This window comes from Hippocampus comes, unplaced genomic scaffold (genome assembly GCF_001891065.2).
Source record: "Hippocampus comes isolate QL1 unplaced genomic scaffold, H_comes_QL1_v1.1 scaffold59, whole genome shotgun sequence".
Taxonomy (NCBI): Eukaryota; Metazoa; Chordata; class Actinopteri; order Syngnathiformes; family Syngnathidae; genus Hippocampus; species Hippocampus comes.
In genome coordinates, this window is record NW_017805406.1 from 1,157,489 (window position 1) to 1,173,713 (window position 16,225).

At 43.0% G+C, this 16,225-nt stretch overlaps 1 protein-coding gene and 1 long non-coding RNA gene across 8 annotated transcripts in view; one reads left to right on the plus strand and one right to left on the minus strand.

The window, feature by feature from the left end:
* cxxc5a (CXXC finger protein 5a) overlaps positions 1 to 15,912 on the plus strand; it is a 17,896-nt gene extending 1,984 nt beyond the window's left edge. For 5 of the 7 annotated variants that reach the window (XM_019873505.1, XM_019873507.1, XM_019873504.1 and 2 more), the window contains 2 exons: positions 5,287 to 6,290; positions 14,933 to 15,912. In XM_019873505.1, coding sequence (XP_019729064.1) covers positions 5,496 to 6,290; positions 14,933 to 14,977 — 840 coding nt within the window. In that variant the 5' untranslated portion in view covers positions 5,287 to 5,495 and the 3' untranslated portion in view covers positions 14,978 to 15,912. Of the gene's footprint in view, positions 1 to 3,149; positions 4,093 to 5,286; positions 6,291 to 14,932 lie in introns of those variants that run through there. The other 2 variants (XM_019873509.1, XM_019873510.1) reach the window with 2 other exon arrangements.
* Positions 8,685 to 12,243, minus strand: LOC109517963 (uncharacterized). The gene is made up of 2 exons (XR_002168633.1): positions 11,739 to 12,243; positions 8,685 to 10,439 (listed from the first exon to the last, which is right to left on the minus strand). It is a non-coding gene; the product is annotated as an uncharacterized LOC109517963 (long non-coding RNA).
* Positions 15,913 to 16,225: the final 313 nt, after the last annotated feature.

Here is a 16,225-nt window from a genome sequence, read left to right on the forward strand (position 1 = left end):
CGCATTATACGTGCATCGCACGCACTCATGCTTAAAGTATTCCCGCGTCTCCACAAGTTGAATCACTTGTACAAGAGTTAGAGGCGGACTAAGCCAACGTCGAGGAGCGGCGGGGGGAGCAGGGGTGGGGGGCGCTGTTGTTTGTTTTGAAATGCTGACTGCGATAACTCGCCACCTGCGCCCGCAGTGACGTCAGTTCCCCCATTTACTGCTTTATGCTCGAGAGATTGTGAGCATGGAGGAGGTTAATTGTCCAGTTGGGTGAATACTGACAAAGTCATTGACCCTTCACTCCATATTTATATAGTCCGGCTTGTATTACAAATACTTTCCAGCATTGGTTGGTCCTATTTCGACCACAACAAGCTTGAAAGGGGCACCATGGAGAGGATTTTAATTGCTCTGATGTCATCCTTTAAGTGCTTCTCTTGGCCACTAGGGGGCACATTTCATAGCACCTGGGATTGTTACGATAATAATTGAGACGTAATAACAGGCTAAGTAAAACTAAATCAAATTATGCCATCATGTTGCGGGAAGATTATAACTGTTAATCAGTGTGCAATTGCAACATCAAGAAGTCATAGTTGGAATGCTTGTCACTTCAGAATGTGGGTTTGATTTCCGGTTCAAAAATGAGAATAATTATGTTTGATGCGAGTGTTTGCACGGTACATCAATATCATCCCCAATAATCTATACCCCTGAACCAAAATGAGGTTATTAAAAGGTAGCTGACGACGATAGTCTATTGTCTGTTGGTTTGCAGCAATATATTATCAAATCATTGAAGCTTTATCTCGATTGACGTAATCAACCATCCCCCCCCCCCCACCCACCACACACCAAAAATGAGGACAATATAAACACAAGCACGCCATAAAATGCTTTTGTCCATCACGTATTGATCAGTCAACCAAGTCATCAACTGAACGCCCACAACAGCTGCAGTGTCATTATGGGGAGGATTGGAAGGATGTGCACATGGCGTCAGCCTGAGGAAGAAAGTCTTCAAAAAGTAAAAAGTTATCACGAGTCCTTAAGGTCCTGAGCAGGTTGAGAGTTGCAGGTGAATGTGGAATGAGATGTGCAGGTAGCCGAATGTTGACAATCCTCAAATAGTTCAATCAGTGGCATTTATAATTTCTTCAGCATCACCTTTTCCAAAATGTTCCACTTTGTCTTTGAATCATATTTAGAATATTTCTTGCATTGTATTGATCTTGGGTACATATGCCATACACAGTCATATTATTTGTGCAAATACTACTCGAATGTGGCAAGTATGATGCCATTGCCAGGAGCAAGGAGGGTTATGTACCTGAGTATTTCTTGGCCCAGTAGTAACTTCCTGGAGCCTTCACTGGTTGCCTGGCAACTGAAATGGTTTGGCACGAAAGTGTCGTAAACAACAAATTGACGTTTTACTCCTCCGGTATGGAATAATTGAGACACGAGTCGGTAATTAGGGTGCTGGTGGGTGGAGTCACTACTCTCGGTCAAGCCATGTTAGTCCTTTGAAGAATTTATGCTAACTTGGCTAACAAGCTAATAGAAATGTACATCAAAGTAATAGTCTGTTGGCAAAAGTGTCACCAAGTTGACTACAGTTTAACTAAAGCACCTCGGCTATAAGAACCATTCAAAATGTTCTGCTTAATATGATTCCTTTTTCTCCACGGTAATGACCAGAACTCACACAAATGCACCGCGGTCATGCTGAATTTGACTCTTTAATTGCAGGGTGACATCATACCTTTAAGCCCACGCCCATTTGAACATTTGTGGACATACGGGGTCAGTCATTGACCCATATTTGACCCTTTGGACCGTTTATATCTACGTCTGTGTGCCTTGTTGTTACTCCCAAACAGAGACACACTCTGCGGGAAAAAGACAATGAATATTGAGAAAAATGTCCTATACAGAGGATATGCATGTTTCATGCTGAGACAGCATGCAAGAGTTCAAGGGCTTCATATGTAACTACTAATTACACTGCTGTCAATTTAACAGCAACCAGAGGTGTAAAGCTTCAAACATGTACCACCACATCAAGTCTGTGACACAGGAAATTGGGTAAAAGCGCCTCAAGTACAAAACGACACTAAATTATCTAGTTTCATTTGGCATTCAGAAGTGCGGGAGTGACGGTTGTGGTTTAGGAGGCAGTTCACATTAGGACAGCAAAGCCTTCAGTTAGTGATGCAGCAAGAGTCTCGAAAGAGCTATGACGCGAGGTTGCTTAGCCTGAGAACGCGTACCGCGTTCAAGGATGATGGTGTCGAGATGGCGACTGATGAAATCGTGTGACCACTGACACGGTGTGAATATGAAGCTCTTACGAAATACACACGTACATCAACGCACAATGTTGAAGACCAACGCAACAGCAGTTGGGAGTGCCGCTATTTGGCTTTGGCTTGACTGCGACACGGAATATAAACTTGTGGCCATTTAAAATGAAAATCTTAGTATGTTTCGATTTTCATAACTTCATATTAATTCAGAGACCCTTTTTTTCTTCTTTGTAGATTTAGGTCACAACTTTATGAAGAAACAGACAATGATACTGCTGTAGTACACATGTCAGGCCAGTAGTTGGCAGTGTAACTAATTACTGTATACACTAGATAAATTTGTCATAATGGATGAAATTGTTACCATGGTTCATTGTGGATTATTTATGACCAAAATGTCTCTAAATTGTGGTAATTCGTGCTGTAAACATAACAACAAGAATAACATTTTAATCACTTAGATATCAATTTTCACCGCACCCACGGATGAACTCCATTCCATTATGTGTGTGTGCGTGGGGGGGGGGGATTAATTTGCATTTCTAAAAAATTGGCCAGTGTGTAACAAAAACCTTACCGCCTCCATGTCAACCGACAGGTCACCGCGGTAGCTAGCAAGTACAGGAACATCACACATCTCATAGATGACCTTCTAAATTGACTGCTGTAAAGTGAACGAGACTCTCATTGACAGCGAGCGCTCGCTTCTGTATCGAAAACGACTCAAAGAGAGCACTTGAGGTCATAAACCCCTTAAGATAATTAGAATGTGGTCGTAAATATACGCTCATTAAAAATAATGAATATGTAAGGCGAATTTCACATGTCAATATTCAGACCAGTGAGGTTAGTCCGTTAAGTTTACACCGTTTACATGTCTAAAAGCAGTGGATAGCTAAACATTCCAGCTATTTGGCAAGACGACTGACGATCTTGAGAGGACACGAACCAGCGTGTCGCTGTGTCGTTGTCAGTCGGCAGGTGTTGCCTGGACTGTCGCAGAGCCAAAGTCAGCAGTATCCAAAGTGCTGCGTCACATCCACACCATCTATTAATGCTCTCAACCGACCGCAGTGACAATACACGTCATTTGACGGCAAAATATGGCGTCATCGCTCGGTCGGTCGGCGAAGAATAGACGGCCGGTGTGCCAGCGTAATGAAACCATTTCGGTAGATCAGAGATTTTCTTAAAAGTGTTTTTCATGGGTCCTCGCTGCCAGTTTTGTCACTTTGTAGATGACTTGAGAACTCATTTATTCCCCGTGATTGATTATATGCCAATTCATTCATCTTGTGGAACACTCAAGGCTTTTAACACGTTTACTGTATTTAGAACATTGACGAAGCGGCTGGATCAGAGCTGGATATTCTCCCAGGCCTTGATTAATCAAGAAATAGTGCCGGGCAAGTGCCCAAGCCCGCCCGATTTACTTCCACGGATGCACAGCTGCCAGAGTGCAACTCAGAGTGTGTGAAATTCAAATGTCTATCAATAACCACTTAGCTGCTTTTAACTACATGAAAAGTATTCAGAAATGACCACGAAGCACGTCTTTTTTTTTTTTCTTGTCTCTTAGTTATGTGAAACCCCCTCGTATCGTTCTGTGATGACTTTCAGCGCTTTGCTTGATGCGTTCACCCGCAACAGCGCAGAGATGCAATTAGTGTTGCGATGCTTCGGGGAAAGCGGACCCCGGTCAGTGCCGTAGCGGGAGAAACTGAAACTATGGGGCCGAGGGGCTGTGGAGCCGGCCGGCTCTGGTTCGCTGGCGCCACATCCCCCTGAGCTGGTGAGAATGTGGGGGCTGTGCTCTTGCCTTTGAAGCTTTACCTCCCACTAATTCTGGCCTTCCAATTTCCACACGCTGCACAGACACCCCCCCGCCCGTCGTTCTCTTCCCCTCCTTTTCCCTTTGTTTCCCTTATAAGGAATGGCCCGGCCATTTCCTCCGCTTTTCTGTGGGAGGTGGTGCGCTTGTTTGTGAGCACGGACAGGTCAGGAGAATACGAGCATAGTTTGCCTTTTCATAGATGAGCAGCCACAGGAATCTCGAGCCAAGTGGATGAATGCATCGGTGTCCAGTGGGGAGTCTCGCCCTACCCGCCTGATGAATTGTCTTCTCCCTCGCGATTGTTTGATCCATCTAGCGCCAAATTATATTACATTTTGCGGGATAGGGAATGATTTTCAGAAAGTGAAATGCTAGATTTTTAGGTGTTGTTGAAACTATTCTAGCTGGTCAGGTCAAACACATCATTGAGAATGTCACGATGGTTGAATCATCTGACACAATTAAACTGAAGCCTTAGTAAACTAATACTTTGGGCTGTAACAAATACAAATGTGAATCAGAAAATCCGTTTTGATTTAAAAGATGCGATTGCGTTGAACCAAACGGTTCCACTTTAAAATATATCGAGATACGTATCGAATCGTCTTTCATTAGAGACGCGCACCCCTACTAATGCCAAAACAGGCGAGTGTTGGCATGTATTTTGCACACTGACCGCGATCGCAATATCGCATCAAATATTCTGCCTTGAACAAACGTGATAGTGATCAGCTTTCAGGTGTTCAATTTGAGCAGTACCAATTAATTTGGACTGGTGTAGAACCGTACTGATAGGAGCTCCGTATAATACCCAAAGTATTATACGGAGCTCCTATCAGTACGGTTGACCTCGCTTAGTTAAAATATGAACATATTTGTAAATGAAAGTCTTTCTGGCAGTGCCGACTAAAAGTGAACAATATTTTGTCAGTAAAGGCAGAATATTTGATACAGCTCAAGTACCGGGTCTCATCACGTCACGCAAGTAGTCATTAATTTGTCTGGTCAGTGCATGTTGAACATCCCGATAAGGATGCTGTCATGTTACCTCCAATGGAACCACTTCAGAATTAGTTGAATTTGCTGTAATTTGATGAACTGAACTGGATTTTGATTAATTAGCACACCGCTCTCTTCTCTCCATGTGTTAAGGTTCCAGATGGCCCATGGAAGAACGTGGATGAGGGCTTAGTTGTCGAGCAGGCAGAAGGCCTGTCTGTTGTTGGCTGGCTGATTAGTCCATCAAGGAGTGGCACCACTCTCCCCAGGGCGCAGAACGGACCAAGAAAAGGTTCAGCTCGCTCATCCCTGCCCCCTTTCCATCCTCACCCCCAACCCGGGCGGCACATACGCTCTGGACCATGTCTAGCAGGCTGTCCCAAGGGGGCCGGACTGAGGACCTGGAGCGGAGTAGCTGCAAACAGGACTCGCCCGTTATCGAACGCAGGAACCGCAGTGGCATCATCAGCGCGCCCTTGAACAGGAGCCTTAAGAACTCCCGCACCCTTTCACAGTACACGGCGGTCTCCTCCGCCGCCACCAATGGACACAAAGACAATCGTGAGACAAAGAGCCACACGGCCAAGCCTCAACCACCTCCGCCACCCCAGCCCACCGTCTCTGCACTGGCCGCGGCCAAGTTGGACCGGACCCTAGAACAGGTTCTGGAGGGACAGAATGGCTTGCTGCACTTTGCCCAGGCAGCCGCATTATTAAAGCGGGCCGGTATGGAGCACATGCTTCTGCCCGGGGGCATGGGAGTGGGAGTTGGCGGAGGAGATGCGGGCTCGGGGGCTAGCGATTTGGAGGGTACGTCTGTCACGGACGCCGTAGGTGGTCCTGTTGACTTCCCATATGGAGTAGGGGGCGGCTTCCCCTTCAACCCGGGCCTTTTCATCATGACGCCGGCTGGAGTGTTTCTAGCGGACAGCGCGCTTCACATGGCCGGCCTGACCGAGTACCCGGCGCAGAACGAGCTGGCCTCTGCGATCAACTCCGGCAAAAAGAAGCGAAAACGTTGTGGCATGTGCCCACCTTGCCGGCGGCGGATTAACTGTGAGCAGTGTAGCAGCTGCCGGAATCGCAAGACGGGGCATCAGATCTGCAAGTTTCGGAAATGTGAGGAACTCAAGAAGAAGCCCTCTGCTGCTTTGGAGGTAAGAAGGCGTGGTGGGCCCTGCTGTCATTTTCACCTACTTAAACTTAGAGATGTGTTTTCAAAGGTATTTTTCATCTTTGCAAAACGCGGTTATGTAAACCAACCAGCAACGCGACACTCATTTTAATCCGTTTTCCGCCTTGCGTAAGCTAGCACCTAAAACGACGACCTGCCATTGGATTCATGCGTTAATGATGAAGGGTTGGGTTCAGGTGAGTGGAGCAAGGAGTTGCGACAGGTGGTGTGCGCTCTGTGTACCTCGCCCATCGAATACCACCGAGTTGGTTCATTCACAGGCTGAAAAACAGCTCCCTCCATTTGGGCCATTTTCAGCTTGGTCACGTCCTGCTTACACATACATGGTAATATTTTGGCCAAAATGTGCGGAAAAAAAATGTAGCGTTAGTGGGTACCGTGAAGGTAATTGTGTACAGTGTATGTGTGTAGGTGTGCATGTGTGCGTAAGTACGTGCGTGTGCATGTAATGTGGTCCATCTGGCCTTGGAGCTGTCATCTGGAGCACCAGGTGTCAGCATGGCAAAACGTGCCCCCCACCCCCCACCCCGCACCTCTTTTGCTGCCCCTGTCCTTCTCTCCGGTGACACTCCTGCTCATCTAAATGGCCTCGGAAAAAAAAAAAAGAAAACGTACTGCCCTTTACCTCCGTCGCTCTCTGCGGCTTATCCAAGCATGGCTGCGGTGACAGAATGACCGATCATGAAATTAATTTTGGCAGATGTTCCAATCTAAAAAGAAAATGAACGGTCTTTATCGGTTGATGGGAGAATCATTTACTTTGTTGAAACACAAAGACTGCTTTGTTCCCGTGTGAAGGAAGCATTGCTTGATCACGGAGTATTTAATGAGTCTAAATAGGCATGATGTGGGCAAATGTGTCGGGACACCTGCCTTTGATACTTGCTGTTCAGGAAGTGAACACGGAAGAGTTGGTCTCCCATGTGGCTATCGGATCTTAGTGGTACTGTAGTTCATCCTAAAAAATGTTTTATGGCGTTGAGCTCAGGGCGCAAGTTCTTCTACAACACACTCATCCAGCGATGCATTTATGGACCTTGCTTTGTGCACTGCGGCACAGAAACTGGCCTTCTCCAAACTCTTAGCGCTACGCCAGTGAGCATACAAAAAAAAAAAGAATTAACATTCAGGTAGGACACTTGTTACTTGGGTTCAACCCCCGATTGATTGATCAATTAAGAAATGCGTCCCAAGCATTTTGCTTAAATGGTATATAATGAGTCTTGTCTTTATGGCGAGTGGCCCTTAAAAACGATTTGAAAGCCATTGAAACACGCATCTTCTCAAGCCACAAACAGGCTGATTATTTTCATATACTGTATGACTGTTTTACTGTAACTAGGGGAGGATTTAGTCTTAATTGATGATTTGCATTTGACGGGGTCGTGGTAATTAACCTGACGTTCACGCCAGTGGCGCCAGACCAACAAAGGCACTTGAATATTCATGAGCGCTGATGTTGATATGGGTCATCACGTAGCTCGCAACGTCACAGCCGAACGGCGCTTCAATTATATGAGATGGACTTTAATGATATCGTAAACCTGCACAGTTTAATAGTTGTCTAACCGCAGAAGTACGGGTGCTTATTCATTCATTACAGAAATCTATAATTATTTAAATGTCATTTGTCATCATATTCAAGTATACCTGTGAAGCATATGTTCCTCTTTATGTTGCATTTGATTTTAATGAGATACATTTAGCAGAACAATACTTTAATGAATGTTATTAAAGGATTAGGTTGTGTTATAATCCTCGACTAATGACAGAGGGGGAGGAGAAAAAAAAAACAAAACATCGTGTTTCAGGGCTGCACTTCTCTTACGTCAGCCCCGATGTTGTAAAACAATGTCACTGTCGTCAAGTAATTGAGCACCGAGTTAGACTAAACAGACACCGGTGTCACCCAAGATGAAAAATGAGGCTCAAGAGGGTAACATGATTGTGAGAAAGAGGAGAAACAAATTAATGGTGATATGAATGTGTCACATCCGCGCGTACAGAAAGCATCTGATGACCGACAGAAGCCGCAAAGTTTCATCCTTGATGGCGTAGATTTTTTTTTCTTTTTTAAGTGGGGCTTTGAAAAGTTCAGACACTTAAATCGAATATTCCAAACGGTTTTCTGATAAAATTCAAAAAAAATTACAAATCGCTACTCATGGTCACGTTTACATTTATAACATAGACGTGCCTCACATCATTATGCTGAGATGATTATACATTCATTCATTCATGGTCATAACAGCCCTCTGAGGGAAACCATAACTACAGTGCGGCAGGCGACGCAAATTAGTTTGACACCCTATTGATTATTCAATATTGTCAATGACACATGATTTATTTTTTGGGGTGGGGGGGGGGGGGAAAAACCACAGCGAATTAGCTGTGTGCATTAAATTTTAAGCATCAACCAAGTAGTAGGGAGAATCGGACCACCCGTTTTCATATCGACGGACCACTTGTTGCTCGAGGAGGAGTGATGTGTGAACATGAAAGCCAAATCTCTGTTCTCCCGGAGTTAAAAAAAACATAAGAAGAAGTTCTAAGTTCAAGATGTAGCGTTTCACACTTTTTATTTGTCAGCGTGTAGGCACCCCGCTGGCAAAACCTGATATTGTCTTAACAGGCTTTTGTTCTGAAGTCAACCGCTCTTGTCCTGCAGGTGTTCAATTCACACAACACGGCCAGTCATCAGCGCACGCCGAATGCCAAATGACGAGATGCATGACTGGTTGCCGCATTCGGGGAGAGGAGTCTGTTTTTATTGCCGCTTCCTCTTTACGCGTTGAATGCAAATTTAGGGTAACTAGACATCATAGGAGGGGAAAGCCATGTAAATATTGTTCTATTCTATTCTATAATCGCTTTTATTATATTGTAAAGTAATGGTAAAGTACACAGAAGACATACATTTACGACAACAAACACAAATAAAGAAGCACTTTGCCAAGAGGTTGGGTGCTTACTTAACAATCACGAAAGTAGCTTATACAATACTTAGTTACAGTCCTTACTGTGACAATTGGCGAAACCATAAAAACTGACCTGCAATGCGTTTCGGGCCTAGGCATCAAGTTAAGGAAACTGTGCATGAAAGTACCTGGACCAACATCTTTTCAACCAACAGGAAGTGAGATAAGAGCAGCTCCCACGCTTCTGGGAAGACTTTATTCAAGACTCGTCAATTTGTCCTGCACCACATTGTCAACTTCACTGGAGAATCCTACCTTGTAGTATCTGACGGGGCGGGGGGAGCTATTAAAAATTCATAATGGCTGTCTTGCAGACTAATTTTCATACATCGACAGATAACAAAAGATTTACTTGGTTGTGTAGTTCCGCATTTGATGGGCGGGCAGGCATCTCCGAGCCCCAACTATGAATATAAAATAAATTAAAAGCCTAATTTCCATAATATGTCCCCTTTAAGATTCAGGGGGAACTAAAAGCTGAAGGCCAAGCCATAACAAATGGATTTAGTTAGACCGTTATTCCATTTGTATTTAAGAGTGTGATCTATAATGAAGCACTGAGATAATAATGACTTGGCCTCAAATCGCCGAAACAGACCTAAACTCAAAGTTAACCTTGTGGCAAGTTGTTTGCATTTAATTCTTGACATTTTTTTTTTTTTTTTTACGTGGTTTCCCGAAACGTCGCAAGCTGGTTTTACCGCATTTGCATGAAAAGGTTGTTGCGCGCGCCTCCGAGATCCCTCTCGGCATACGCGTCGATACACAAGCTCGGTCCAGCGAGCGAGGCGCTTAATTTAAGGGTGTTGACGGCGGCTCAAAGAGGGAGCGTAAAAATCAGCAAGTGAGGGGGAGTTTGCATGCGGAGGCCTTTGCCACCTCGCCGCTCGCTGGCGCAGAACGTCTGGATTTATTCTGAGAATGCAGCGTTTGATAGAGGCACGTGGGAAGGCAGAGCTGTTGGGCTTGCGTTGTCGATCTGAAAACCCTTCAGTCGCGTCAGTCTCGGCAGTGGAACTTGTCACGATTACATGAAGTAACCTTGTGGTGGTTCATAGAACGGCTTTTTGGACTGAGACTACAGTTGCACTGTTCGGAACCTCTTCCTCATGGTTATAGCCTCATGAACTTTCCTGCACAAAGACACATGTGGGACATGTGGACGTGTTGGGAAAACTGCTAAGCAGACTGAGGGATGAGTTACATTAGGAAGAATCGACGAGAAATATGGTTGTGAGGAATAATGGAAATAATCCGTTCTAAGGGCAAACTGTTGCAATAATAATTTTTAAAAAAGGGACATTTTAACTTTCTATGTTTACGACTTGCACGAGTCACTCGGTATTTCTTATAGTAAAAAAAAAAAAAAACTGGATATATAAATACATTTTCATTGCAGACTCGCCTCACCCACACAAAAAAAGAACTCGATCACCATTAAACCCAAAACAACAATCCACTCCACCTTAACAAGTGACAACGGCAGTCGTATTGATTTTGGTCAGCCGCACGCTGAGCAACAATGCGTGCAAGGTTCCGCCACTGGTTTTCACGAGAGGCCGTCGGCCCTTAGTTTGGCTGCGGTTCTAAATCCGATCGCAGGTGAGCGGCGTTCGGAACGTCATAGATGTAACAGCCGCTCAAAAACCCCGTGTCATTTTCATATGAGGTTTCACAACAAAAATTATGTTTTGTGGGTATAAAGCCTTACTCATTTGGCGCGGCATGCTTTTGTGAACGCTTTTTGGAATAAGTGTTCTAAAATGGAGGTCTTGCAAACGGATTTGGAAATTATGTGGAGAGAAATCTGAATTATATGACCTCGGGTATGTTTCACTTGAAACCTAGTTTTGGTACTTAAAGTGTCCCTAATGTTGTTATCGATGAGGTTACATCCATCTGATAAATAACTTACGCACACACAAAGGGGAAATTCTACGATCATATTCCCGGAGGCTGTTGATGAGTAGCAAGACAGCTGACAGCTGGCGGTCGATTTGTGTTTTTCTTCGCTCCTTTCTGCTCATTGTGAATCTTGGGCAATGCTAAAAGTCGAATTCACAGTGGCTAAAAGGAATTTCTATGCGTAACATGCACTTTCCTGCGAAATGTCATTACAAGTTGAAATTAGCAATGGCTATTTTCTTGTGATATGCTCGACAAATTGTTGTGCTATGCTAAGACAAATGTGTTCATCTTGTTGGGGGGGGTGGGGAACCATCGATTATAGTGATTGGTTCACTACTTCACACCCGCAAATCCCATCTGCTCGAACCGGTGCAGTCAGCGATAGCGACAAACAGTTTTTTTTTCTATTTTCTGCCATTTCTCATTGATTGCACACAGTTAATGAGGAAATACAGCAGTTAAAGTTCATCTGATGAATGTGTTTTTCTCGCCGCGTATTACGACGCTCTAAATCCAGACCTTACCGGCTTTTTGACATCCGCGGCGGCGCCAGATGTTGCTGCTGTCCTCCTGGCTGTCTCACCGGCTAAGTGCTTCTGTGGAAAGGTCGTCACAGAGAAACATGAGGGGTTAACAACACAGACCATAAAATGATTCGAGCAACATGCTGCCTCAGAGTCTTACCTCACGGTTCATATTGACCATCACTTTAGCCAGAATTAATTAAGATATTGTTGGGGGATATTCTTTTCAAACAATTGACACAAACAAAATTATTTGCCCTATAAAATGGGTTGCATTTAAGTGAGGATGATTTGTGTGAGTTTAGAGTAGCTTCCCTCATTTTCGTTGGACCTGCTCAGATTTCTGGGTTGTTGCATTGTGTCAAGGTGAATGCCAACATTTTCATCACCGAGTTTGCCAAAATGGTGTCATTTTATTCAAACGAAGCCTATTTATAAGCAAACGTTTCAGGCAAGTGTATATGAGTAGAAGTATTTAGGACCAAAAATTAAGAACTGGCTGTAAAAAAAATGCCATGTAACATGAGCTAAACACACGTATTAGCCAAATAGCATTTTCTTTTGTTGAACATTTGAAAGAATAAGTTATCAAGTATCATGTTTACATACATGTAAAAAACTCGTGAAATCAGATTTTTGTGAAATAGATGTAAGACTTACAGGTTTAGCTAGCTGAACATGCTAGGCTAGCAATGTAAAAGCATGTTTTCTCTCCAAAATGATCTGAAATGACTATGTAGAGGGACTTCGTTTTTATTCACCATTTGAAATGTGATTCACAAACATTTTAAGTAGTGCAAATGTGTTCTTTCTGCTCATTGTTGTCCTAATTGTTCTTACCTGCTGGCTGGAGCTGAGTTGGACAAAAGGACCCGAGCAATGAGGAAAAGGCTGCCTTTGTATTTGCCTGAGTGGCTCTTTATTTTAACAATTTTTCTGAAAGATTAAATCAAATGATTAGTACAGATATCATTCCATGTCATTGTACCAATTATATTTATAGAACTGCCAATATTTTAAGTTGTAACATTAAAGCAACACAATTTTGGATCAATATTTATTTCCTTCCAAATATAGTTAAGTGATGTTTGACGAATGGACAATTTCTTCGGTACTCAGCCTGAAAGAAAGTGTTCTTTTTTTTTTTTTTTTAATATCAGCAGTATTTGTACTGTTAATGGTGAAGATAAGCGGTTCAGAGAATGGATGGGTGGATGAATATTTTTTTTTCTTGCAATTTGATTATTTTTTAGAATCGATCAGCCCTCGTGTGAATAGTGTAAATCTATATGTCCCCTGCAATTGGCTGGTGACCAGTCTTGGGTTTATCACTTAGCAACCGTCAAGAAGTCGTTTCACCTGCAATTTAAGGTCAACATGCAACACATAATAATATATTGGAATGTCCATCCATCCATTTGGGTTATGAGTGACCTGGGGCCTATTCTAGCTGACTACTTTAGGTACGCTACACCTCGGGCTGGTTACACTCGCCAGCCAATTGCAGAGCACATAAACACCACCGCCATTCACATCCACACATACCATTCAGTTCATTTCAGACCAGATTTGGAAGCTATGTCTCAGAACAGTGAGACAGATGAATACGAGAAATTGAATTAACTCATTTGATTTTAGCTGTAGATGCAAAAACGTACACGTTTGGGATCTTGATGTTTAACCATCTTGAAGTAAGGAGAGTTTGAATGTTTACAGTTGAGATCACATGGAAATGGAAATCTGCGAATGAGAACCATGTGTCAGGTCTTTCACTTTGTTTTTGGTAAGCAGGTGTGATTGAACGCATGGCTACTCATCATTTTATTTGCACGCCGAATCCTTAAACTGTCCGCTGTCGAATGTGATGAAAAAACAGGGTTCTGAATGCATCACACATGAGATTTTCTCACTGTATGGTGTGACTTCAGGGGTGTATTATCATGCCAGCGTGTGGAGGTGTGTGACTGTACTTGAATACATTTTGGCTTTGGTGTGAGAGTGCGTGTGGGTGCAGGAGCACTTCCTGCCTCGCTCCGGACTGAGCGGGTGACTTAGACTTTTCCGGACGCCCGCCATGTCGATAGTGTCTTTGTCCGGCCTGATTGGCGGACCTCTGCTCGGCCTTGCAGCAGTGTGCGTGCGTGCCACTCCTGTCATGCAGATAGCCACAGCGAGGGATGGCGGATGGAGGTTGCGGCGGTGACGGAGAGTGGCATCGTCATTAATGATGGCGTGGGAGTGCGGCGCGTGTGGTGGCTAAATAATAAATGTGGCCTATCGGTTTTTGTGTGAAGCCTTTTCCTGCATCTAATGGCTCATACACATTTCACCACTCACCCTGAGAGTGGCGTGTCATTTAGAAACCAAAATAGCAAACAGGCAAAGGTTTCACACTCTAAATTTGGAAATCTGAGTGCACTCAAACTAATAGAAACAACAAAATTAAGTTACAGTAATTCAGAATGTGAAAAAAAATTTAATGTGTAGCTCCAAAGTCAAATATAAAAGCAGACACAAACAAAACAACTCATCACCAAAAGAACGCCATACAAATGATGCGTGGCGATGGCAGCATCATGCTTTGGGGCTGTTTTTCTTCAGCTCAATGTGGGGCCTGTGAAAGGAATTATGAACAGTTTGCAGTCAGTGATCGTTCATAACCTTTATGCAAAAACAATGCCAGGAAAAGCTTCCTAGAACATCTGAGCTGATATGGGTTAAATCGGAGGCAATACAGATGGTGGCAGGTGTGCGCTGACTCATTGAAAAGGAGTTTGAACAGACAGGGCCACATCTCAGTGAAAAGAAATTGCATTAACTTGTGCAACCGCAGTATTTTTGTGGTTTATTTTTACTTTCCCTCTTGAAAGGAAATTTCGTCATACATTAATGGTGGAAAAAGTTTTGAATCTGGGTCTCAATCTTTCTATATCACAAAGCATGGCATTTGAACAGGGGTGTGTAGACTTTTCAAATCCACTGTTGGTAAATACAGATAACCCATCCTGTTAAGTCAAAGATAAACAAATGTATTTTTTTTAGAGCTGCAAAGGTGTATTTTACTCACGTTTTTTTTAAAAGTCACAATATATATATCCTTAAGTACATACTGTACAAAGTGCACTTCATTTCATGAGTAATATCTAACTTCTTTCTTCTCGCCCCTCCCCTTCTCTTCTTCTGTTTTTTCCAAGAAGGTGATGCTTCCTACCGGAGCGGCGTTCCGGTGGTTCCAATAGGACTTCGCCTCAACTCCGTACCCAAAGCTCTGCCATCAAGTGCAATGCCAACTCTTGGATCGTCTCCGGAAAACAGACACTGGCTAATAAAATAAATGACAAAAAGGAAAAAAAAAATGCTACAGAAAAGAACAAAAACTAAGCTGAAAAAAAAAAAAGATCTGTGGGGTAATGGATGCGCCTACTTATTCCTTGAACCAAAAATGAAGCGTAAAGAAAAGCATCTATTAAAAGTCCCTTTTCTATGTTTCCATTTTGGTACCTTTTGTCCTTTTTCCAGCAGCTTTTTTTCCATGTCGCCTGAACACTGAACTGTTTATTGCCAGAAGCAGAAATGATGGGCCCCAGTGTGGACAATCAACTAATTTCTGTGTTTGGTGTTAATGTTGTTCATGTGTGGAAAGATACAGTACTTGTGTAGAGAATGTACTTTTACAGCTATATATTTTAAAACTAGTGGCTCATGGCAAACATTCTTGTAATTCTCTACCATCATGTTACTGAGACAATGGTCTCATTTGACCGTTGACAAACAACAAAATGGTTTGGCAACAGATTTTCACATTCGGATGCTGTAAAATTCCACAGCCAAACAGGAAACAGAAGCTGAGACTCCGCTGCAATGTCGTCCGTCATCATCAGCCCTCATCTGCATTTCCAAACTACTTATTTTGGCCCCTACTGAGCATGCCCAATAGCATGCTATCCGGCCGATAGCACTAAGAGACAGCACTTGCTCTGAGTCTACCCTACTGAACGCACTGAGACAAGTTTTTTTTTTTTTTTGGTATTTGTTTCTTTGTTCTATTTTCATGATTTTTTTTTTTTTTTGTTACGTTGCCGGGTAGCGGCAGCTCTTAAAAATAACCAATCTTTGTATTTGTTTAGAAAAATGGACTGGTTTTTGTGAATAAAGAGGAATGCATGTATTTGTGTCCAATGTACAATTGTAATAATTTTTAAAAGACTGACTCATTTGAACATTATTTTGTAGTGCAGTAGCACCTCTAAAGTCTAGCAAGTCGATATAATTCCAAGTTAGGGCCAATTTTTTTTCTGGAAAGAGTCACACAAAATCCAGTTTATAAGCCATAATCAAAGTTGAGGGTATTACATTTAAATTTTAAATGGAGTCAACAATTTATTAGTCTTTATTTTCATGTTAGTGGAAAAATAAATTAATTAACTATTAATATTGAAATTTAAACGACTGTAACTTTGATAGTAATGAAGATACGTATGTCTGTA